The sequence below is a fragment of the Calidris pugnax genome, unplaced genomic scaffold (assembly GCF_001431845.1).
Source record: "Calidris pugnax isolate Ruff unplaced genomic scaffold, ASM143184v1 scaffold103, whole genome shotgun sequence".
Classification (NCBI taxonomy): Eukaryota; Metazoa; Chordata; class Aves; order Charadriiformes; family Scolopacidae; genus Calidris; species Calidris pugnax.
Genome location: NW_015090990.1, coordinates 17,205,514 through 17,230,131, shown reverse-complemented (window position 1 = coordinate 17,230,131; position 24,618 = coordinate 17,205,514). Strand labels below are relative to the sequence as shown.

General features: G+C 38.3%; 1 protein-coding gene across 4 annotated transcripts; it reads right to left on the bottom strand.

Annotated features, from left to right (window-relative positions):
* Nucleotides 1-94: 94 nt before the first annotated feature.
* SF3B1 (splicing factor 3b, subunit 1, 155kDa) lies at nucleotides 95-22,986 on the bottom strand. 4 transcript variants are annotated; one of them, XM_014954473.1, is made up of 25 exons: nucleotides 22,910-22,986; nucleotides 16,623-16,789; nucleotides 15,227-15,328; nucleotides 14,425-14,539; nucleotides 12,510-12,589; nucleotides 11,225-11,392; nucleotides 10,834-11,068; nucleotides 9,821-10,033; nucleotides 9,314-9,435; nucleotides 8,454-8,651; nucleotides 8,268-8,369; nucleotides 7,353-7,532; nucleotides 6,820-6,906; nucleotides 6,430-6,700; nucleotides 6,017-6,162; nucleotides 5,781-5,927; nucleotides 5,505-5,630; nucleotides 4,898-5,119; nucleotides 4,470-4,652; nucleotides 4,263-4,374; nucleotides 4,056-4,176; nucleotides 3,507-3,638; nucleotides 2,371-2,643; nucleotides 1,668-1,884; nucleotides 95-576 (listed from the first exon to the last, which is right to left on the bottom strand). In XM_014954473.1, exons 1-25 carry the CDS (start codon nucleotides 22,935-22,937, stop codon nucleotides 418-420), a joined length of 3,906 nt encoding a protein of 1,301 aa, XP_014809959.1. In that variant the 5' UTR covers nucleotides 22,938-22,986; the 3' UTR covers nucleotides 95-417. The 4 variants fall into 4 exon arrangements, 2 of the variants coding, with proteins under 2 accessions (XP_014809959.1, XP_014809960.1); XM_014954474.1 differs by lacking the exons at nucleotides 15,227-15,328; nucleotides 16,623-16,789; nucleotides 22,910-22,986 and adding an exon at nucleotides 12,905-12,960 and having other exon boundaries at nucleotides 14,425-14,484; XR_001413394.1 differs by lacking the exons at nucleotides 95-576; nucleotides 1,668-1,884; nucleotides 2,371-2,643; ... (13 more) ...; nucleotides 9,314-9,435; nucleotides 9,821-10,033 and having other exon boundaries at nucleotides 10,968-11,068; nucleotides 12,510-12,960.
* Nucleotides 22,987-24,618: the final 1,632 nt, after the last annotated feature.

The window sequence follows — 24,618 nt, the reverse complement described above, 5'->3', positions numbered from 1 at the left end:
AAAATGTTTTATGCCACCTATTTATTACATGAACAAATACTTAATCCAAAGAGACTCGTTTTACAAGCCCCTCTGTCCAAAAACCACACACAAATTAGTTTTTATACACAAATGTTTATTTCTCAAATAAACTTCCCCTTTAAACACAAGGAATGAAATCTAAATCTTCATAAAGATGAATCCGAAACAAAATCCCTCCAGTACATTGTAATCACTGTTTTCTTGGTCACTACTGGCTTTAACTGTTTAACATCAAAAAACAAGGACATATTTAAAAAATCATGCTACTGGATACCTAGCTCTGCCTCTGACCAGCTCTATACTGATCTCCAATATTTTAAAATTTTACATCATCAAATGTGAAGCGTTTAATTGAAGAACAGCTGTGCATTAAACACAAACAATTGAACAAGAAGATTATAAGATGTAATCAAGTTCATAACGAATATAGGTGTTCTTTTCATCGTTATAAATTCTTGGATAATGTGCTATCAGAGCATCCTGTGATCCAATGTAAATCGAATTATAAATCTTCCAATAAACATCTCTGACTTTCCTGGCAGGGTGAAACAAACCCTAGAAAACAGAACAAAACAAAATTTATTAAAAGCTTAAGGTCTAAACGTCTGTTATTGAATAATCAAGGTTTGCGCAATAAGCATTTTAAAAAGCAACTACAGTAACTAACAGTATGCTAAATGTGTCATCCCCAATTTTTATGACTATCTTAAATTAGCAAGTAGTAACAAAGTATTATGTAGAGACAATTTCTTATCTTTTTGTCTGCAGGGAGAAATTTCACTAAATTTATTTCTACTTTGGTATTCTTTTAAAATAAAAATTAAAACCTGCTGCGGTGTATTTGGTTGAAAATGAGTCTTATCTTTGGTTCTACTAATTGTGATTTGTGCAGGGAGAGCCAGATAGGAATGCATTAGATAAACTATTATTAAACCTAAAAAAAAAATGAGCAGAATGTGAAAACTCTAGAAAAAGAATTCTATATAATAAGAATATACAAGTAGTATTTGCGAAAAAAAATATACACTGTTCAAGAGACTTCTTTCACCGTCCTACTGATGTCAGTATCTTTACACGGAGGCGCCCCACAGAAAAAAACCCACACAGTGAAATTCCGTATCTGCAAATAATAAAGTGCTGTCACGTCTCCTCTACAATGATCCGCATTACATTCAACCTCGCTCCCTCTTGCCATGGCAGGGGGGTTGGAACTCGATGAGGTCCCTTCCAACTCTAACCCTTCCATCATTCTAAGTTAGTTTAGATTCCATAGCCAACACAGCAAGAACTGTCACAGGCAATTACACAGAAAACCAGCCTTCAGATTTTACCACCATGTACACATTCATAGAAGCTGAGCTGACCAGCACTGAGGTAATGGTATAAATTCTGATCAAAGCACTGTTTTCTATTGCTTCACTCTTACAGCTTACGCAGTCTGACTATACCAAAATCTCTGATTATTGCATATTTCAATTATCAAAGTCCCTGTTACTGAATGCCATGTTTAAAGAATACTTTAAAGTGACAAAAAGCCATACTTTCCCTTAGCTGGAAATCATCTTCAGTTGACTTTTTTGTCTCCTGGAAAGAAATCCTGCCTGATAATTGCTGTCTCTGCTATCCCAGCACACCCAAGGACATACCTGTAAACAATACTGCAACATTCTGCAAGGCCCGATAGCAACTCTGAGGCCCTCCAGAGCCCCCATGACAGCCTGAATGACGTGAGGAGAGGTTTCAAACACGTTAGGCCATACGTAATTTAACAAATGATTAAGAGAATCTTCACAGCCAAACCCATAAACACCAAGAGACATATGCTGCACCACGGCACTGGCTGTTTGTCTGTGTACAAGATCCCTGCAAAGAGAACAATGGCCTGTTAATAAATTATACTTTGAACCAACACAATTGGACAAGCATTATATTTCAGTAACACTTTTTTAAAGGACTAGCATGCACTTTTAACTCATATTTACTGACAGCAAGAGGCAGAGTAACAAACAAAAAACCAAAACAGTAAATTGAAAAGAGACAGGAGTTTTCTGACAAATTACTGAGCTCCAATTCCACAGCAATACTAACAATAGAAACTATCAAAAGCAGTTTGAACATAAGAAGTCTTGACTCAAAATGTTTGTATCTTTTTAATCTTCAAAAGTATTAGTAAAACAGGAGTATATAATCTGAATTATTTGCACTCAATGCCTTTCAAATTATGCTGGTCACTTAACATCTTTAGCAAACAAGGACAATATGCAAATTCTCTATCCTTAATACTCAGCTATATACTTAAAATATATGACTATGGTTAACTGCACTGTAGATTGAAAAAAGTGCACTCACCTGTCCATTAAAGCATCTTCAAGCAATGGTGTAACAGCATAAATGTAATCTTTTCCCATCTCTCCAATGTATTCAAACAGGAAAGAAAGAGATTTTAACACACCATTCTGGACATTCAGTTCTGGAACTCTGTATTCATTCATGAGTGCAGGCAGCACTGTGAAAGGTGAGCATGTTTCAGCTACAATAGCAATTGCTACTGTAGTACATACTCTGTTCTGCCTTTCCTGTACTTTCAAGTTGTTTAGCAGTGTAGCCAATACATCGTGAGGTCTGGAAGAGACAACATGCATGTCCATGTCAATAGGTTCAGTGAGGATTTGAATAAAATTAGTTGAGTTTCAAACAGCAAGTGGCAGAAAACATGGCTTAGACCTTAAAAAAAAAGAAGTTTAGATAACTGGGAAACAACATAAACCCCAAAACTGTAAACCAGCTTAAGCAACTGCATGATCCATAACCAACCTTTCTTATGTTCTGTACAATTAGCTTTTTTCCTGCCTTCTGTTCTTCCTCTTGTAAACTCTGGAGGATAGCATTAGTCTCCCCCACTATTATTCTGATTCCACAGGTAATTACAAACTTGTATAAAACCATACACTGACAGAATTGTCCTGTATTGATATGAGCTGTTATGGCATTCCTTGGTTGCGTGTTGTTATCTACATTAAGTCAGTAATTGGTGACTTATTTAAGAATATGTACAAAGATGGGATCTGTGCTTCATTCTACAACCTGCTGACATGCAGTATCAACGGCAAAAAACTTCTTGCAAATCAATAAAAGTACTGATTTGGGGAAAAGTAAGAGAAGAGAGATTGATTAAAGAAGAGTTTATGAAAGAATACAGAGAGGGTCTGAATGCCTATCACAGTATCAAAAATTCATGAAACACACAGTCCTTAGAACAAAATTAGAGTCTAACCTTGCTAGTCTACAATTTCAGTTCAAAAGTGCAGCACCCTATGTTAATGAAACATAGGTGACTGTATTCTTCTAATGAATTAGTAAAATGAAGTCTATGTATTTACCATGCTAAATGTAGAGAAGTCTGAATATTTATCACCAGAAAACTCACAATCATGACTCCGTTAGGCTACCGTGTGTAGAAGTGGATTAGTATTACACCAACTTACCCAATAGCTTTCGCAATATAACCAAAAGTGTTCACGGTGGCTCTTCGGATAGCTTTCTTGTGAGCTTTCAATAATTCAAGCAGTTCAAAGCAGATCCTCATCCATTCTCTGGCAGAAACATATTCTGCACCTCTGAAAGAGAATAAAGTGAGTTACCTCTTCAATGATGTTAGAAGTTTTTAGCTAAAACAACAAAAATTGCAGCACCTATTCATTTGCTATCAACTGCTTATACAATTTCCTTCATTAGGCATCTGTCAACATTAGATCTTCACTGGTTAACAGTGTACTCAAAATTCATTATACTGTGTGCATGCTAAGTTTGTATAAATGGACAATATAACGTCTTACAAACTGTTTGCAAAATAATATAATTGTAATAGATTCAACAGACTGTATGCTAAATATCTCATCTTAAACTTTATGCAACTTAAGAAATAACAAGAGTTATGACAATATATACACAGATGCAAAACCTGATACTACTCAGCTTTTGCTACAATAATGGCCCATACAGAGGGTCAAATATTTTATCATTAGCCAGCTTACCTGTCTGCAATGCGCCCAACAAGATCAATACAGTTTTCCTGTACTTTCTCATGTCTGTTCTTCAGAATAGGTGTAAGCCGCGGCAGCAGATCTTTGATCGGCGGTGTCATCTTGTGCATACCTATTGAATTCAAAGAGGCATGTTTAGTTTTATAATGCCTTTTCATTGGGCTCTTGAACAGCCATGTTATCAATACGTAAACGTACCTATAACATTCACAATAGCTTTAAGTGCTCCGAGTATGCTGCCCAGTACTTCAGGATATTCTTCACCCAGGTACTCATACAGCACAACACCCAAGTGTCCCATCAGTTTTTCCTACAACCAAGTAAAAAGATTTACAAGTTAATTTTCCCCCCTTTCATTATTATGACGTACAACAGGAAATTTGGTAGGAGAAGTTAATACAATACCTCTTGACAAGTCTTCATGACAACTGCAGTACGAGAGATCAGGTCAGCAGCCTGCTGCCTAACTTTAGCTGATTTGTTGTTCAAACGCCACAGAACGGTACCACAGATTTGTGGCAAGTAGGGTTTAACTCTTTTGCCCAGAGCATTAACCACTGTGCCAAAACCATTCAGCATCACAGAATCCTGAGTGTAAAAACAACAAAAGAAAATTAGATCAACAACATTATGCTTAAATTAAACTTCACATCATCTAAAATTGCTATTAAAACCCTAACTTTCCAGAGTTTGTTTCTGGAGTTCATTGATTAGAGCACTGCCATCTAAAAAAGGATTCTAAAGATCTATTTAGACGCATACATTGCTGTATAACTAACAGTGGGCTCGCTTATAATTAAAGTGAACCAAATAGAAAACACCCTTAGCCATACCTCTGTGGTCTGTTCCTGAAAGGCGTACAAGATGCCATCAATAAGTTGCTCTTCCAGTTTATGATCAATGTCCGCTGCCCCCAGATTTCCCATTATCTTCTCAATTGTTTCCATGACCATTTTTCTGTACTGCTCAGCCTCATCTTTCAGATCATCCACAATTCTAGAAATGATTTCTGCTGCTCCAACTTTGTTTGCCAGCTCCACAGTTGTATCAACCAACTGAAATACACAAAAGCATTGTAAAAATTTACTTTCTGCATCTTGAAAATATCGCCAGTCTGAAGAGGACAAACAACATCATGCATGTTAAGCCCACTACGAACAACTGTTTTCACCTTCAGAAATCATCCAATGTTTTAAACAACAAAAATGAGGTGAACTACCCCACCTTACAACTGATGTAGACTCATATTCATAGATGTAAACTGTCTTGATAGCCTCCTAACCTGTGAATCTTCCAGCTATGCAACTTCTAAACCACTACTCCAAACAAAATTCAATTTCAGGACACACAAGACAAAATTAAGCACCTAGCCTGAATGAACATTTTAATGTGAATTTTGCTCTACTGTAAGTAATCTTCCAAGTAAAAAAACCAAAATACCTGTCTGTAATTTCTTCTGTCCAATGCCATTCTGTGCTGCCAGAAGTGTTTGAAGAAAGGTGGCAGGATTTCTGTTTTAATGTAGTTTGCTTCAACACCATCCGTACCACAACACTGCTTTACCACCTGATAGGAAATAAAAGTGAACAATTTTAATTCTGTGTAGGGTTTGGGTTTTAGGGTTGGACTTTTTTTTTGTTTCAGTTTCATATTTTTTTTAAGAAAAGGAAAAACAGACATAGTCAATATCAATGCTAAACAACTGTTCTGACATACCTTCAACACAATCTTTTTCATCTCTTCATCAGGAGACTGAAACTCTCTGATAAGGATGAGCATGACTTCTCTGGTATAATAGTTCGCATACTCAGCATCCATGAGTGGAATCAGGTAACCAATAGCCTTCAAAAAGGCAGCCAAACCCTATTTAAATGCAGAAACATATCTCTAATTAGTTACAGAAGATATACATCCATTTCAGTTCAAACTAAAGAAAAGTATTTCAGATATACCTTTCCTCTGTGTTGACGGATACCCTTCCATAAAGGCTTCAGAACAGAATCAAATGACTCAATGCCATAGGGAGTAGCTGCCTCAGCCAAAGCAGCAATAGCCAAAGCACTGATGGTCCGAACTTTCTGCTGCTCATCCACCAGACCTGCAAGACAACAGTGTTTAATACCACTTCTTCTGATTTCTGTTCAAAAAAGCAAAAACAGAGGGGCAGTATAAAAAGAATGAACTTATTTTCAGGAAAACTGAACCACTATTCCTCTATTAGAGTCAGCTGAACTGTTTCTAAGAGCCAAAAGAACACACAACACAAGGACCTTACTATCACTGTGCCTCACTGGCGAATGAGAAGTTTCCCAAATATAAAGTGAATTAAAAAAAAATAATCTTTGCCTGGGAAAGCAGAACTTACCATGTTCAATAATTTCAACCAAGCTCCTAAGATGAGGCAAGATAGCACAACCCATAAGAATAGCAATCTGCTGAACAATCTTGATGCCAGTGTGTCGAGCCTGCCAGGACTTCTTGCTTTTACAGACAGCTTTCAAGAAGGGTAACAGAGAAGGAATGCCCAAAGCAGACGCAACGACAGCAAAGGCTCGAGCTGTTGTATTTCGCACATATTCATCCATGTTATCAATATCAGGTCGCATTGTGGAAATCATTGTTGCCAAGCCAGCAGCCTGAAAGATAAACATACCCATTGGATTTATGAACAGCACAGTTAATTATTCAGCCATGCCTATAGATGTGCAGCTATATATAAGCTAACTTGGCGACTTAATGAAGGATGGAACTTTACCTTAGCCAAGTTTGAAATAATTTCTCTGCCTTCCACTCTAGCATAGTAGTCTTCATCAATCAGCAGTGGTTCAATGACAACAAGGATCTGAAAAAGATGAATAAATTAGTATTTCCTTTCATTAACACTTTAAGTAGTATTTCTGACCCCACTAGATGCCATGAAACTGAGACGACTGCATGGATAAAGCTGAAAGCTTTATGATGACTGGAAAAAAATTAAATGTATTATGCTGTTTTTACAGCTCTTTGTCTCTAAAGGACCTGGCTTGCAGATGCCACCTAGATCAGATAAGATTCCCTTCCCACCCCCAAGTGTGCACATAACATTTTTACATCATGCCTTAATACTACAAAGCCCACACTTCAGTCACACTACAAGAACTTAAAGTTTGGCTTAAGAAGTAATATGAATGCCAGTTATGTTAAAAAACATGGTACTGTCCCCTTCTGATATGCAAATAAAACATACACTTCTCCCAGCAATGATCAGAAAAAAGGAAATAAAAGATAAAATAGTAAACTGTGACAGACCTTGTGTACATACGGTCGGACCAAGTCATCCAGTTTGTAAAGAATTCTGTCGATGACTTTGACAAGCAAGTGACGCTCCTGATCTTCAAGCGTTGGTGACATCAGCAGAGGCAGAATCTGATTAAACAACGGCCCTGCTCCAAATTCACGAGCTTTATCAGTAATCTGTCGCAAGGCAGCCTAAACAAAACCAAAAAGTCTCTCAGTCAAACTAAGAAAACAACACTGAACAATTACAAAACAGGTAGACATTAACCAAGTTAAAATGTAATTCAGTGTAACCACAAAATACTTGCTCCTACCACTCCAAAACTACTTTAAACAATTTTATGCTGATCTGTTTAAAAACAGATGTGTGAAGAAAAACACCCTGATGTTAGCTTCCAGATGTTCAATTTTCAAGAAAAACATGCTTCTGGTCTAATATTAAGAATGGCTCCACCCAAAAAGTAGCTTAAATAGCACTTACTTGTGTCTAGACAGCTTAGTGCTATGGCCAATTTAGAGTGAAACTGCAGAAAAGACTAGTAACGTATTGCATAATGGGTAAGGCTGAAACTTCACTAAGAGCTACACCGCTAATTTAAGTAGAAGGAGCAAAATCTAGAAAATTACAAAGCCCTGTAAGCAAGAGGCACTATAAATCTTGTTTCTTGTGATTGTAAAAAATAAAATATATAAGCCATAGAGTATTTAGTAACTGACATTACTGTACAAAGAGCAGCAATACTTGAATTAGATCAAGTGACAAACAAAAAGCCACAGAGATGTAGACGAGGAAGAGAGCACTAAAGAAACATCGAAGTTTAGGAGATTATATTAGGGAGAATCCCCTGGACAACCGAAACAAACTGAAAACGAATGCATATTTTTGGAAAATGAAATTACATAAATGTACCTGACAATTCATCTTACCTTTCTCATGGGAGGTGTGCCATTCTTTATTTTCAGAAGCAGTTTCATTATTTTTCTCTCCTTCTGTTCTTCAGGACTCAGAGTTGATTCATCAACATCAACCTACAAGTAATTCCAGATAAATGAATAGGCAATATCCAAAAGAAATCAGGAAACTTTAATCAGCATGAGTAAAACCTCACTTACCAGCAGTTTATCAAAGTATTGGATATCATCTGGTTTTAGGAATGGAAGATTACCAGATGGCTGGTCATTAACACTCTTCATAGTGCGGTCTTCTGTCTGCATGTGGAATCCAGTCATACCACCCAAAGGTGTTGGAGTTGCTGTAAGCTTACGAGCTGGAGTGCGAATAGGTACGTAACCAGCTGGTGGGGGAAGAACCTACAGAAGAAAGAACAAAATTTATCTTATCACAACATACACAAAGAGAGGACGGCATCAAATTATGAAATTTCTGTCTTCCATTTTACTTGTTTGGGGATTTGTGCGAGTGTTATTGCATACTTTAGATCCCATGTTCACAGCAATACAAATTAATTCACCATGACAGTCTGTATTCATGCTTATCCTGTAGTGATATTTCAGAAGAAAGCTCACTTCCACCGCTGAAAGCTTGGATAATAGACTCTCAAGTCTCTTTACAAAGTATTAAAGTAGCACTTCAATATCTGTATCAACACAGCGTACTTGCTGACTTAGAATTTGTGACACTCTTCTACGTTTTTCTACATCTGGACTTAAATATTTTTATCAGTCCATCCAGAGCTCATTTCTGGCTTTGACAGGCATTCCCAACATTAAGAAGCGGAATAACAACTGGCCTTTGAGATCATATTTAGTTGTCCCTTTCTAATGAATTTACAACACAGCAGTAACCAAATTGAACAAACACCTAGAATCAATAATCAATACTTAATGTGAAACACTACTTCTGGGAAAATTTGGTTTAAAAAAAAAAATTACCCCCCCCCACTATATTCCCTGGCAGGAAAAAAAACCCACAACACACCATGGTCTTCCGTATTTTAATCCAGATGAACTACCTTATATCCTTCCGGAAACATAGCGTCCAATTCTTCATCAGAAAGTGGTCTGTTTCTCTCATCAATTTCCCTTTCCCAACGCCAAGCCTGCAGCTGTTCCGGAGTCATGCTCATGATATGACCTATTTCAAATTTAAAAAAAATCATTAAAAAAAATAATCTTCTGTATGCAGGAGGAGATGATTTGTTTACTTAACCTTAAAGTGCTTCCTTGAGCCAAAGATTCCATAGCACTTGAAATCCGTAGCCATTAAGATATCAAAATTTTAGAGTGCCTTTTATCATTTTTGTACCAATTAAACAGGAATAGACATAAAACCTTAGTCTCGATTCCCTTCCAGAACTGAGTTGCTGCGTGCATTAAAAATGGTAAACCAAGCATATATTGTCTGCTTTCATACAGGCAGGAGAACATGCTAGGCAGAAGTCTATTTGAAAATACAAGATAAGGTAAATGCTCCATTTCCACAAAAGAAAGCGAAACCGTACAGAATGGACTGGGCTTACCTGGTGTAGGAGTAGCCATGTTCATAGCTGGTGTACCGATGGGTGTTTTGCCAGGTGTCAGAACAGGAGTGCTGCCACCCATCTGGCTAGCAGGTGTTTCATCCCATCGGGACTTTCTTTTACTCGCTCCCGGGGTTGGTGTCTCACCAATGGAGTCACCACCTCTATCTGTGCGAGGTGTCTCAGCCCATCCACTGCCGTGTCCCGGGGTATCTATGGAAAAACAAAACCATTTTTACAAAAAGCTGAATGGTATATACTCCAACCATAATATCAATATGCAAATCCATTTTCAGTATCTCATCCTCACTTCTACACAACTCAAAAAGTATCAAATAAACAAATACACTAGACAAAAAGTAAAGATTCCTTCGGTCAACCCTGAAAAAACACAGGCATTACACTAAGAACATCCAGAGGACTTCATTTAATTAAAAAGGCATGTCATCTTCTTGCTGAATCTTAGCATAATTAGAAAAAAAAAAAATCTAAAAAATACAAAAGAACTCAGATATTCTAGAAATTGTGCAAAGTACTCCACATACTCCCTTGATAAAAACATCAAAGAACAAAGTTGTTTCCCTGTTCTCTAACACATGAGCCTAATTCAAATTAGGCAGGTAAGAAAATGCTTCCAAAATTTGTTTTAATGCTAACCGCTTCAAAAAAATTAAAACATTCAAAAGCACTGCACCCAAATGTATCACAAAAAGCAATTCAATGTGAGCTCCTTTACCCACTAAAATCCCAAGCTGCAGCAGTCACTACATATATCACAAATCTTTGGATTCAATTTTTGAGCCAAGGTGCTTTCACAGATGTGAATTAAGCTAACAGGCAGAACTCAATGCTACCAACTCAAGACAAAACCATCACTTCACATCAACCACTAGATGTCAGAATACGATTACTTGTTGCCCAACTTCTGACTCTTCAGTTTATTTAAGGCGAAAAAATCCTATACAATTAACCATTCAAAACTTATTATGTACTTTCCAGTTCGCCATAAATACCTCTTTCTGTTTTAGGTGTCTCATCCCATCGATTTTTACGTGCGCTGGAAGTGGCACCTCCGTGGCCTGGTGTTGCGTGACCAGGAGTGTCCCGGCCGGGTGTTGCAGCTCCCGCTGGTGTATGGCTGGGAGTCGGATCCCATATTTTTGAGCCTGGGGTGGCACCAGGAGTTTCACTACCCTTTGCACGGCCTGGAGTTTCATCCCATCGCAGAGATGGTGTATGTCCAGGAGTCTATATAAGAAAAAAATCAAAAGCATTAATACCTCTTAAAATATACTGTAAAAGACTGCTAGTTACTCTTTTGTAGTAGAGTAAGATTCTGAAACTCAAGAGAATTAGGATTATAATATCTTCTGTAGATAAGATGATGAACACTAGGATTATTACCTCGGCTTGATCCCAGCTGGATAATTTTTTAGGTGTTGCACCAGGAGTCTGATCAGCTGTCTGATCCCAACGCCGTTTGCGTTTTGAAGGTGGCTGAGATGCAGCTCCATTGACGACTTTAAGCTCTCCAGCTTTAGCTTTTTCAGCTAGTTGTTGCCTAATTTCCCTCTATTCAAGGGCACAAAAACATAAACATAAGAAACAGATTTATTAAGAAGGCCTCTTCTGATCACACCTTTAAAAGATATTTTACAGCTTTATCATATCTTTTTATGCTATCTTTTCAGGTTTTGCTCAAATAACATGCAATTAGCTACTGTTTTAGTTTTAAGTTCATTCTCTTTTTAAATTCTTCTATACTGACAGAGCAGCTATGTGTCTGGAGAAGCTGTTTTTAAACTGTTTTTTTGTAAAAGCCATTAATACAACACAGAGAATTTTGAGTACTATCAGTTTCTGTCACCTACATGTATGCCTTAAAATCATTCCACATCTGTTCATGAGTTATACCCCACAACATAAAAAAGCACTGAAATTCTTATTTAAAATTCTGGGATTACATTGTTAAAATGGCACACTAACCCAGACTGTTTTTCACTTATCAATACATCTATTATCAAAATTATGAAGTAATTCCTCAATTAAGGTAAGGTAAATCAAAGTAAATCTACTGGAACTACAAAATCTTGTTCCAATTAGCAAGATGGCACTGTAGGTATGATGCAAGAAATTTGATTGTATTACCAATATCTTCTTACCTATCAAAATTATTTTTTACTAGCCACGAATAAAGCACGTACTTTTTTTTTAATATTTAAACCAAAATGTCAACATGATACCAGTTCTTAATACTGCAACATCTGTTCTAAGTGCTTCAACAAAACCCTTTTAAAACTTCCCTGGATTCCCTTTACACAGAGCTCAGAAAGCCATGCATCTCTGACACCAAATACCTCTCGGTGACTGTTAGTTTTTGACTCTCATACTCTGAAAGAAATTAACAATTAACAATAAAAAGTCCAAGTGCTATAAAAAACAGCTTCTCCAGATTAAAATATTTGGAAACCATTTCTCCCTCCACTGTTTAGGTATTACATAGATGTTTTTCAAAAATTTAATCTTTAAATTCTTCTGACTTTCAACATGTGAAGAACAAAATTTTCCAGAGAAAAGGACTTCTAACTCAACACAAAATGTAAACAAAGTTTTCCTCTTCCCACTTTCTTAACATGCTTGCAGAGGCTGTAAAATGAAACTAAGTTCAAGTGGAATAACTTGCACTTACCTCTTCTTTTGTTAAATGCTGCTCACGCATAACATCCATGTATGTTCTGGCATTCATTTTAGGATCTGGTGTCTTCCCTCCTGTGGAAGAGAACAGCAACAGGAATGGAGCACAATGAGTACAGGATAAGCAGAAACTATTTACTTTTCTATTGTCCTGCTCTAATATTATATTATTCCATGATCATTTAATTTTACTTTTTGATTGAAAATTTTAAAAATTACATGTATCTTACGTTTATTCAGTTTGCTGATCAATTTAACCTGTTTGAACACAAACATAACTACTGCAGTTTCAAAGAAATATTTTAAAGCCGATATAAATGATAAAATGACAACACAGTTAAGAGTCTTCAGAAGTGATGGGTTCCTGGGTTGCTAATCCGGAATACGTACACTTTCGTGCCTTTGTCTCCATCAGCAGTTCTGACTTCAAGCAGCAGAATAGAAGCCTAGAAAATTATCTCTTTACCATTAGTAACACTTTGGAAAGATATTTATATTCAAAACATTACCTTGTGCAAGCTGTTAAATCCTAGTTGTTATCTGACTACAAATAACTACTGCATACCTAAGTAATGCTTAAAATGTTTTAGCATAAAGACCCATTTATAAGTTTGACAAATTTGGACATGTCTCCCAGATCTTCTACTGTCATATTGTAAAAGGGCTTCATTTAAAAAAAGAACCAAAACAAAAATCCCCCAAAAAATGTTTGATGACACTTTCCCCCTCTTCTCTTCTCAAGGTACGACTGTGATTGGGAGCTGAAGGCAATACAGTACATACACCACCACAACGATACTCACAGGTAATGGGTTTTGTATACCATATGTTGTTTTATGCTCTGTATCTTGCGTTAATTACACTTTTAAATACTTTACAAGAAGCCCAACTTTATACAAACGAGACTTGTCAAGAAAAACACTTTTCTTTAAGAAAAATGTGCAGATTTGCTATACAAGTGGTATAGCAGTATAATTTAGGGAAAAAAATAAACTTAAACATTTCTATGCTGAAGATCATTGCCCAATTGGCTGTGTCATTCTGACACTAGCTTTGATAGGACTTTCCTTTGGAATACTTTTTCACCATAATCTACACAGGATGTGTTGAACTGCACCCTTAAGAATGCAGACAGGACTGGCATATAGCAGTACTGCTGTAGGAAAGAAATTAAGGACAGTTAGTATGGGCCTGTGAATTCTGACAATACATGTTTATATCAATTACAATTAAGCAAGTAAAATAATTAATATCCCTATTAATTCATGCAGGCTGAAATTCTCATTTGTAAAACCTGCAAAATAGCTACCAATTTTAAGCCAACAGGCACCTTATTGCCACACGTGAAACTCACTCACCTCACAAAAGCTTCTGTCAGACCCACTAATACCCCTTTTCCTGACTCGCATTCTAAAATTATCAGAACAGACTTGAACTATAAATAGTATCAAAGTCTTATATATGCTTTTGTTTCTTTTGGCCATACCACCTAAGTTTACATAGGATGGTAAGAATTAGGTGCTCTATTTTGAGAACTAGCATTGCAAAAGCAGTAACCCTGTAAATCTTATGACTCGGAATGAAAACTTTCAAGGTACTGAAAGAATTTGAGCACTCAATACACAAGTTGTTCAAAGTATAATGCACAACCCAAAACAAAATGAAAAGAGAAACCTTTAACCCTTTGTGTTTCTATGGCAATGGCTCATTATTTTCTTGTCCTTCTACCTGGAAAGAAAACTTGTATTATAAAGATGAAAAATATGGCATCTAGGTTTTCAACCAAATCTCTATGAAAAGGGGATGTTTAAAACAAAACTAAATTTATAGGCATGCCAACAGAAATCAAAGGGCTAAAGACAATTAAAGACAACAAATTTCATAACGGGTATAGAAAAAAAATAAATTACCATCTGCAAAAGGATCAAGACGCTCAGGGGAAATTATCATCATCCGCCTGTGTTTTTTGTACTCATCTTCCCGATCTGCAATCTTTTGAGGACGGTGTTCTGCAAAAGGATCATACTAAAAACCGAAAAAAGTTTGTTAGTCATGTATGTATGAAGAACAACAGGAAAAGTGTCTGGTGACCATAAGTCTGTATTCATTTCCAGTATTACTAAAAAGGCGTACCTTATTTTTCATCTCAACTATGCAGCAATGTCAAAACGCTATGCTAATATAAACTTTACTCCTGTAACCTGATTTTTAACACTGAATTTCTTATGAAGTAAAACAGAAAATTTTTGCCAGAAGTTAACAAGTTTATTCACTTGTTACTGAAGCATTTTATCCTGTCAAAACTCCCCTTTCTTTTTGCAGAGGGATTTAATGCTACTTCTTATGCTTTTAAATTTCACAGAAAAATACACCAGGAATACAGAACCTAAGCCATTACATTTTCTTAACAAAAATAGAAGTATTAAGGACATTAAGTTTCCAGTTATTTTTGAAATATCTGATCTATAAAAAAATGTTTTACATAGTTTAATGCATATGCCCACATTACTTTTACATGCAGAAGGGCCAATTTTAATCACACAGTAGAATTCTAACTAAAGCAGTAACAAGCTTACAACAAAATTAAAATACCGTAGCTCTTTATGTACATCTTGTATTTCCAGAAGACAAGACCTGAACTCGAAAAACTTTAACAGGTTTTTCCCCTAACACCTCCAACAGTATTTTATTGTGCCTTCAGTTAAGATGTACCTGTTCGGTAGACTGTGGTATGTCATTAAGCAATGCCACTGGAGCATGGTACCCCGGCTTCTTCTGGCCAAGCAAACTTGTAGATGGGTAGTCATCATCATCCTGTCAGTAAAAAGATACAGCAAATTTGTCACGTTGCTATTACATTTGGAGAAAATAACGTCAAATTAACATACTGTGGTCATATAAATGATGAAAACTTAACTCCAAATTTTAGCAAGCTTTTTCATATAGCTGCTGAATCAGATAAACCTACCCACATCACCAAAAAGACACCTTTTTCTTTGCAGGAATCAAGTATTCTGCAGTAGGCAGACATTTAATCAATTATGCTGTCTACACTAGTTATACAGAAAGTCTGCATTTTGTATTAGCACTATGGATATAGCTCCCTAGTTGGCATGTGAAAACTAGCGCACAGAAATTCAAGCCATTTTTTCTTAAAAGCCAGACAGACATAGAACAAAACTTCAATAAACAACCCTATTAAAAAAAAAAGCTTCAATAACAGTGAAAAATTAAAAAGATATTAATGCTAATTTAGTTATTCCACCTCAATCACAATGGCAATAAAAAGTACTCAGAATGTGCAAGACGCTTTCGCTATTTCCTTATATTAGAAGCCATTTTCGTGCAATAATTTACAGCAACCCAAAAGAAAAACTGCTCTTAAAACTTTGACCTGATTTCAGTGACACCCTGTAAATGAAATTTTTTAATTAAGGAATTCTTGGAAGTCTAAACACACATTATCACACAATTTACACAAATTATCAATTAGTACTAAACTGAACACAACAATTTTCCTGCCTCCTAAAACTGTAATTCTCTCCGTGTAATGTCTAGCTGCCTATGTATTTATGGTCAGAACTGTAGTTTCTGGCTGTTCTTGCAACTGAATGTGTGGTCAAATGTTTAAACTGGAAATTAATATAAATTAATCTTACAAGTAGGGTACATAAGGAGAACACAGTAACAGTTTAAAAGCCAATTCTTAAAAATCGTTCTGAAATTTGAAATGAAAATAGAAATCTTTAAACAGTTACTTAAGCTTGTTGGCCCAAATCTAATTAGATATTTTTTCCCACTGTAATTTTTCATCAACAGAAAACAACAGAACAAGCTGAATTATTCTCATCAAGGCTAAGACTGATTAAGTACCAGGCCACAACTTTTTGCCTTCTGCAGGGCCTACATGACTTTCAAAGCACAATTCATGAAGTACAAGTCAGATTTAGAAATTAAGAGCTTCCTGGATAAGACACATTTGGTTCAGTACGGCTTTAATGACAATAACTGCTTTTAGTTCCACAATTGCTATTCAAAATTACTCAAAATTAATTGCAAAACACTTAGAATGCATGCCCTAAAGAAACAAATAAATAAAATAACTTACATCTTCCAACTCAGTTGCCGCAATAGAAGTGACATATCCAGCAAACCTGCTGTCACTGCCACCATAAATTTCTTGATCATAATATCCTGTGGAATCAAGGCCTACTCCTTGTGCTTCATCAAGAGCAGGCTTTTTTCCTTGAATTTCTCGAATTTGTGCTTCAATATCTGGAGTAAAGACACACACACACAAAAAAAATCAGTCCATCTTCATACATACACACCAAATGTAATATTGATGTTACTGCGTACAGCCAACTGAGTTTTTCCTCCGATTTCAAATATCATCTCTAATGAAATAAACAAATATGACATATAAAACTATAAAATTACATTTATAAGCAGCTTTTCTTCTGTATTCAAACCCACTGTTAACATATCTCCATCTTCCAACCCAGATAGCAGAGAAGATAATTTACATCACAGTCGTATTTCTCAACACTACACTAACGCTTTCTCAACTAATACAATCCTCTCATTAAAAAAGCCTTTCAAAATATTGTCACCAGTTAACAAAGCACTTTTGCTAATTTAAACAAATCTGTTCAAAAGAGCCACTGTATGAGTTGCCAAATTTGAGAGCATTAACAACAACAACAAGTACTGTGTTATCTAACATATTGCAAAGCTGTATTATCTTTGAACAAAAACCAACCAAACAAAACCAATTCTAATATGCCTCTAGATATCAAGTTAGGACAAAAAAATAAGTTAGGACTAGTTTCTTTTCACTCTGGCAGCTCAAATGTTATTATGACTATTCCTACAACTATTCCTGCCTGCACCACCACCTTTGAAGAGTCTACTATTCTGGATAACAAAAGCTTACCCTTCAAATAGGACAAATGGGAGCTTTGTCATTCTTTCAGCTATCAGAGTCTAACTCTAATCAACTCTGATGGCCATCTTTGACCTTAGAATTTTGGTACTTTCAGAAAGAACATTAACTTGTTAGCCCAGAAAACAAGGAAGCAAGTTACAATAATCCAGCTGTCTTCAACAAATGTAACTGTGATGTAGGCATATTAAGACACAGCTAACCCTATAAATTATTATTCTTGTTTCCCTCTGAATTTTATTTGATTCAATAGGTATGTAAAGACAGTGACCCATACAATGCGAACTTCAGTAGATCAAACAATTATTTTCATGGCAAAAAAATACCCAAGAGTTGCATTTCGTGGCTGAAGAAATACCAAGGATCATCAAGGATCAAGGCTTTAGCAGGTGGGTTGGACTATATGGTCTCAAAAGTCCCTTCCAACCTAAACAATTCTGTGATTCACCCTCTCCCATCTGAACTGGTATTGCCTGCTACATTAACTTGAGAGAAAATTGCCAATTTACAAAAGCTACACGAAATTCTATTCACAAATCTTAAGTCTTGACTATTCACTATTTTTTTACTATTGTTGGTCATTTCTCTTTTTCAAGATGAATAAATTTCACAAGGTTTTCCTACCGAGATATCTTGCAAAAGAGACTATACTACATCATCTGCTAAGAAAACTGGCAACAGTTAAGATTAGAATACTTTTTTTTTTTTTTTTAATTGGCAAGATTACTGCTAATGCAAACTATTGGACTTGAGACATAAAGAGGATGGGTGAGTTGGTGATTTTTGGTTGGGGTTTTTTTTGTGTGTGATTAGAAGACTGCAGATCAGAATTGCCTAGTTTAAAAGTTTAAACTGTCAGCCCTGTAAACTTCAAGACTTAAAAATAAAGGCTGTGTCCCTTTCTTATCACAAACTGTCACTAATTAAAAAAACAAACAAACAAACAAACAAACCCTAAAAAAAACCCCAACCCAAACACTGTAAGCCAAATGCAGAAAAAAAACTAGTGTAAGCCTACATTACAAAGGCATGTTTTCTGTGGAGGTAACGGAACGTGTGGTTTTACCTGACAAATCTTTGCTATACAGCTATGAGTGAGAACAGCAGTATCAAGTGTTCATGTAAAACCTGGGGGACTGGCAGTTAGAAACACTGACTTCACTTTAAGCACAGTAAATCTGACAGCAAATCTGCAATTCCTGCAGTGGTTTAGTGAGGAAAGAACAGCAGAACTATGTGTCTAAAGTCATCAAGCGTCCCATGCATAGAAGATACATCATAGTAGCTGATAAGGACAATCTTGCTGCAGCTAGTTAAGGGTTTCCATCAAACTTTTGAAGGTATCTAGAACAGGGTAACTTGGACAGTCACCTCTGCATTACAGAAACTCACGGTGTCTGCGTTGAACTCAAGAGAAGCTGAAACCTGACAAAAGTCTTACACTGCTGGCTGTGATCAGCTGCTGAATCCTGCCACCAGGTACACTCAGCTCCCCCTAAAATCCTCCACAGCACAGGGGATTCCAGTGAGTCCCCATCTGGAGACCCATTGCTCCCTGATATGTTACTTTCTAGAAAAGCAGCAGAAAGAAATTACTGCTGAACGAGGGATCCCTGTCTTGCTCACAGAGGTCTCTGATCATCTTCAGAGGCATACCACCCATAGCCTGTTTACCAATGTCATCCTAAGGTATTCCATTTCTGTGAAGTCACCCTATGGCAATGGTTATGGAACTGATACAACTCAAATACTTTTCTCACATTTTTTAGTTATTTCTGTTTCTTCCAAAGAGCAGATCAAGTTCCTGACTCCTCTTGCAGCCTGGTGCAATGCAGCACTGGGGGAATCTTCCCTTGCTACCAAGGACGACACTACCAGCACTGAGTGCAGAGGAGTTACTAGAACACCACACTCTTCAGTAGCATATTAAGTTCTGACTGTGCATCCATAGCTGTAACCAACTTCAACAGAAAAAAAAGCCTACAGATCTTGCCTACAATGCTAAAGTCTTTCCACCATCTGTCCACCGAATCAACCTGAGCATATAGCTCAGAAAAATAAAGTACCAGTAAGTATCCTGCCATGCAGGGTGGGCCACAGAGCTTGTGCATGGACTCCCACCCTACCACCATCAACAGAATCTATTAAAACCATTGTGGGATTTCTGCAGCAAAAGCATTAATTCAAAAATATTTTCCTATGAATAGTTCTAACCAACACTTTACATATTAAGGCCTTGTTCTCTTACTTTAGTTTAAAAATAGCTAAATTTACTGAAAAGGTACAGATCTTATTTATTATTGGCCTTCTCCTTTAAATTACAATGACAACAACTGTTTGGAAACTAAGGAGCACTCTCATTTTCTTACAGCAAATCCGGCACTGTTATCCATACCATAAAAAAAGTCTGCATAGAGTCTGTAGGGTTAAGAAACCCCCACTTCTGGCCACCAAAATTTTCAACTCATGTCATGCAGTCTCTATGTGCTAGTTCAAACAAAGCACTCTTAAGAGAACATGCTTTTGACATGCCATAAAACCGCTGTAACCAAAAGGTCTAAATGGTTTGCAGCCAGAGGTAGCCTGATTGCCAGCTTAGAAAGCATCACATACTTAGCTAGGAAAGACTATTTTGACATTAAATATGTATTTACCTTCCTTGAGCCAACTGGTACCTTTATGATAAAGCTCACACCCTATTTAACAAAGCGTTTAAATACAAATCGAATTAAGAAAGAGTAATCACAAATCTTAAAAATACTTTGTGTAAAGCAAAGTAGGTATTTGGTGATTTAATCAACCAGGACATAAACAGAAACTTCACTCAAAGACAAAACAGTAACGGGAGTGAGATTTAAAACTAAACAAACAAACAAACAAACAAACAAAAAAAAACACCAAAAAAACCCCACAAACAAACAAAAAAAAATGTGGGGGGGATAATATCCTAGTGATCATTCCTCTTCTCTGTACTACACACGATTTAATATACTTTGGTATTTTAAAAGAAGTAACTTTAACACGCACAGTTGATTTTAAATATACCATAGATGTTGAATATTATTAAAGTCAACATATTTTAATTTGAAGTTACTGAAAATCTACCTCACAGTTGATATCAGCCTTTCTCCAAATATACACTCCATTACCATACATGTAATTCTACTTGAAACGTTTGCACTGTAAGAAATTATTCACATGAAAAACGAAAGAATGAGACCCTATACTGAGACAGTATTTTACAGCATAAATAGCTTATATGTTTTCATGCCTTATCATATTTTTGCACATTTAGCTTGTCCCGTGAAGCTCTATTTCTAGCTACTTTAGCACTCTCATACATGTTATGTCTCACTATTATGTTTGGAGATCTCTTTGTTCTCTTCTGAGCCAGAAAAATGATGCAAATTTAAAACTTCTTTCAATAGCATTCAAAACTCAAGCATTTAGCGAGGCTTTAAGAGCTGCCATTTAAAACATTACTTTTCAGCCTAAAACAAAGAGTTCCCCCTTAAGCTATGTAACCGAAACAATCACGAACTGTTTTGAGATCTCTTTCAAGTCGTGTCTTGAACACGTCAATCAGCAAGTACTTAACAAACAGTAAAAAGATGTTAAAATCTTCTAAGACAATTTAGTAACAAATAATTTGGGAAATCAGTCAGCAACAGAAAAAAGTAAGATAGGATAGAACTCAGCAGAAAAAGAAACTTTTCAGCTAATACCTCTATGTTGGGAAAGACATCACTACATGATCATACCCAGTTATACATAATTTGTTATTTAACTGCCTACACCCTCCCCTTAAGATCTGTTCTGATATAACACTAATCAAAACACATGCAAGTGGAAGCATGTCGATATTTTCATTAAACTCAACCATCATTTGCTTCAATAAATAAGCAATTTAAGCTAAAAAAAAATATATAGTCTTTCTTTTTATTATTATTAGCAGCTTTTTATGTAATATGAGAGGCAGAGCACTGTGATGAATAATGCTCACTTGAGTAGTATCTCAGACAAGCCTTATGTGTACCACAGCATATAAACAACAGACAAGATAATTTCTGTAATCTAAAACACTAAAAAATAAAATCAAATTACATTTAAAAACAAACAAACAACCAAGGACAATAGTTTAAGCTTTCCTTCATCCATAAACTCAAATTGGGTCAGCAGTGCTAAAGACTACCTTAATCTCACTTCCACAGGAAATAATGCCTCTCCATTTGAAATTTTTTCCCAATGCACTCCCAAAGGCAATGAACACCTGGGTGTCCTGCCTAGCTCATAGTGTATAGCCCCTGTTCAGAAGTAGTTTTTGGTTAGTGAATTATGGATGTAAAGTAACAAACCACAGCAGACCACCCATCATACACAGAAACACAAGTAAAAACCCAAAAGCAAAAGCCAGAGAAGCAGTACAACTCTAAAAATTTTTCTTCCTTGCCTGAAGATAATTAAGAACAGGGCAAGCCACAGACATCGTCCAAGAACACGGCTTTGATTCATGCTATAAAGAGCTAGAAGCGCTAGTGAACACAGCCACATAGCACCTCCGAGAATAACACACTGCCTATGAAAGCCCTCACTCATTAAACCGCTCAGAGACCAGTTTTGCTATGTAAACAGCCAGCCGGCAGGAAGCCTCGGCGCTAAAATGGCAGTTGAGATGCTTGAGACCTCACACTGCTTTTTCCTCTCCTTCGGGGCATTTTTCTCAGTCAGCACCACGGCGACGCCGAACTGGGTAACAGCTCGGGCCACGCCGGCTGCCAGCGGGCAGCCCCCGCTCACCCTCCCTCCCCGGCCTCCTCCGCTGTGTTCCGCGGACACGGGCTGAAGGGCTGGGTCAGGAAAATAAACGCGTGTTATCAACGTTTATGATACCAAACCGAGGAGGCCGACACGCGATTTTTACTGAGGGCCTGCCGAGGGCTCGACGCGAGCCTCAGAAGCGGGGGGGGTGGCGAGGCCGCGGGGGCGAGAAGTGGCCCATGGGCGGCCTTCCGTGGAAGCGCTGCTCAGCTTCGGCTCCGTGCCGGCCGGGACCCGTGCCCCAGCTGCGCCGCCGCCCGCCCCGTCAGCGAACGCGAAGCTAACCGACACCATCCCACCTCACACCCCCCACCCGCGCCTGGCATCCCGCACCCGCTCCCGCCACGCGTGGACAGTGAGAGCGTGTCCCCCCCCCGGTCGGGTTCAGCCCCGCAGCTCCGCCTCCGCAGCCCCCGAGCGGGAGGCGGCGGCCCGGGCATGGCGGTGACACAAGCGGAGACGCCATTACAAACAGGCCCAGCTCGCCCGCCGCGGGGTGAGCCCGCTCGGCCCCCGCCCGCGGAGGCGGGCCTGACGCTGCCCGGAGTCCGGGAGAAACACAACCGAGGGACGACGGACGAGCAAGCAGGTACGGGGGAAGGGCCACTGCGAGTGTTTTTCGGGCTTTTTACCTTCGTGGGTCTTGGCGATCTTCGCCATTTTGTCCAGAGCGAACAACGCCGAGGCGGAACTGGCGCGGCCCCGCCACTTCCGCTACAGGGAGGGGGGGGGGGGGGGCGCGCTGGCGCCTTGCGCAAGCGCAGTGCGCGCGCAGCACAGACGCCACTCAGCCGGTTGGGCCGTCCTTCGGGCCGGGGCCAAGCCCCGCCTACCTCCTGATGGACGGCGCGGGCAGCGAATGACAGGGCGGCTGAGCGGCACGGAGGGAGGCGGTAGGGGCTGAGGTGACCGGTAACGGTCGGTCCTGAAGAGAGTGAAGGGGCAACGGACGCAGAGCGGGATGCGCTGAGGGGAGAGGCCAGTGGGCGGCTGGCACCGGGAAGGGTTCCGGGGCATGCCCCGCTGCCGCAAGAGAAGGGGCGGCCTCGGGAGAACCTCCCGCCGGGCGTCGGGAGAGCAGGACAGCGCTCGGAAGGGGCCGAGCCGTTTGCGGTGCCGGGGCTGACGAGCTGGGTGAGGTGCGGCCAGCTCCGCTCCCCCCAGAGCGCTGTCCCCATGCTGGTGCACAGGTAGAGATTCCCTTCCGCCATTTCATAAGAGACAATGTCTCCTAGTGCCTTCACGGGAGAGTAAGAAGCTATGATGTATGCGAAGGTACGGGCAGTTCAGCGCTTCTTTTATCTTAAGGACAGAGGAGAGGATTAACGGCCCTCTTCCAGTATCTGGCAACAAGCTGTCATCTTCCCATTTGAGACACCAAAAGGAAATGACACTTCCAGAGTGGACAGTCAAAACGCAATTATCAAACATGTTACTGTTCCCTGAAAACTTGCTTCTCACAGATACTGGTCTCTCCTGAGAGTTGGTCCTGCTGGAATTTGGATGCTCTGCTATGTTGTCGAATTGCTTCACCTTTGTTTCACCTCAGGGTAACTTGGCCCAGTACCAAGAGATGAATTGCCAGACATCAGAATAAAGCATATATACATATACTTGCCACAAGATGGGGGCATAATTGGATGACAGCACTTCAGGCAGATCAAGTCTATTGAATGTTTTAGCAAAGGCTTGAAAGAGGGAATTGAAGCTATGTTTCTAAAATTGGCAGATGACACCAAACTGGCCAAAGTCACCAGCAGGTGGAAGAAGGAAATCAGAATAATCTTATATAGATCCATACAAGAAATAATCTAAGATCAAGGAGGTGAACTTTATGAACAAAAAGCACAAAATACTACCTATTGGAATTTGAAATCGAGTATATGGATTTATAATAGCCAAAATAATCTGAAAGTGATCACATGTGGATAGCAAATCAAAGCTAAATGTCTACCATTAGCACCAGGCTGCTGCAGAGGAAGTAAATCTAACTCTAGGCCATTAATAGTGGCATTGCATATAAAACCTGAAAGGCAATCATTTCACTTGACTTGGTACAGTCACTATGGGGGACATGATGATGGAGTTCATTTTAGGACTCCACAGTCCACAAAGACACAGACAAACTGGACATAGTCTAGAAGACCAGAGGAGGAGGAATGATCAGAGGTTTTTGAAACATGACACAGGTGTGAATGTAAACAGGAATTTTTTTAGCTGTTCTGCAATAACTGTCCTCAACACAGCTTCCGCATTTCATTTGGAAACTCTGAAATTTTTTTCCCAGTTCTTTTGATTTAATATATACATATTTCAACATCACTGTCTACAGTATACATCA

What these genes read in the sequence shown, in the direction of transcription:
- SF3B1 (XM_014954473.1), bottom strand. Translation starts at nt 22,937, where the DNA reads ATGGCGAAGATCGCCAAGACCCACGAAG. An exon ending in GCACACCTCCCATGAGAAAG is followed by an intron (nt 7,533 to 8,267) that starts GTAAGATGAATT and finishes GGTTTTGTTTAG; the next exon opens with GCTGCCTTGCGACAGATTAC. An exon ending in TCCGACCGTATGTACACAAG is followed by an intron (nt 6,907 to 7,352) that starts GTCTGTCACAGT and finishes CATCTTTTTCAG; the next exon opens with ATCCTTGTTGTCATTGAACC.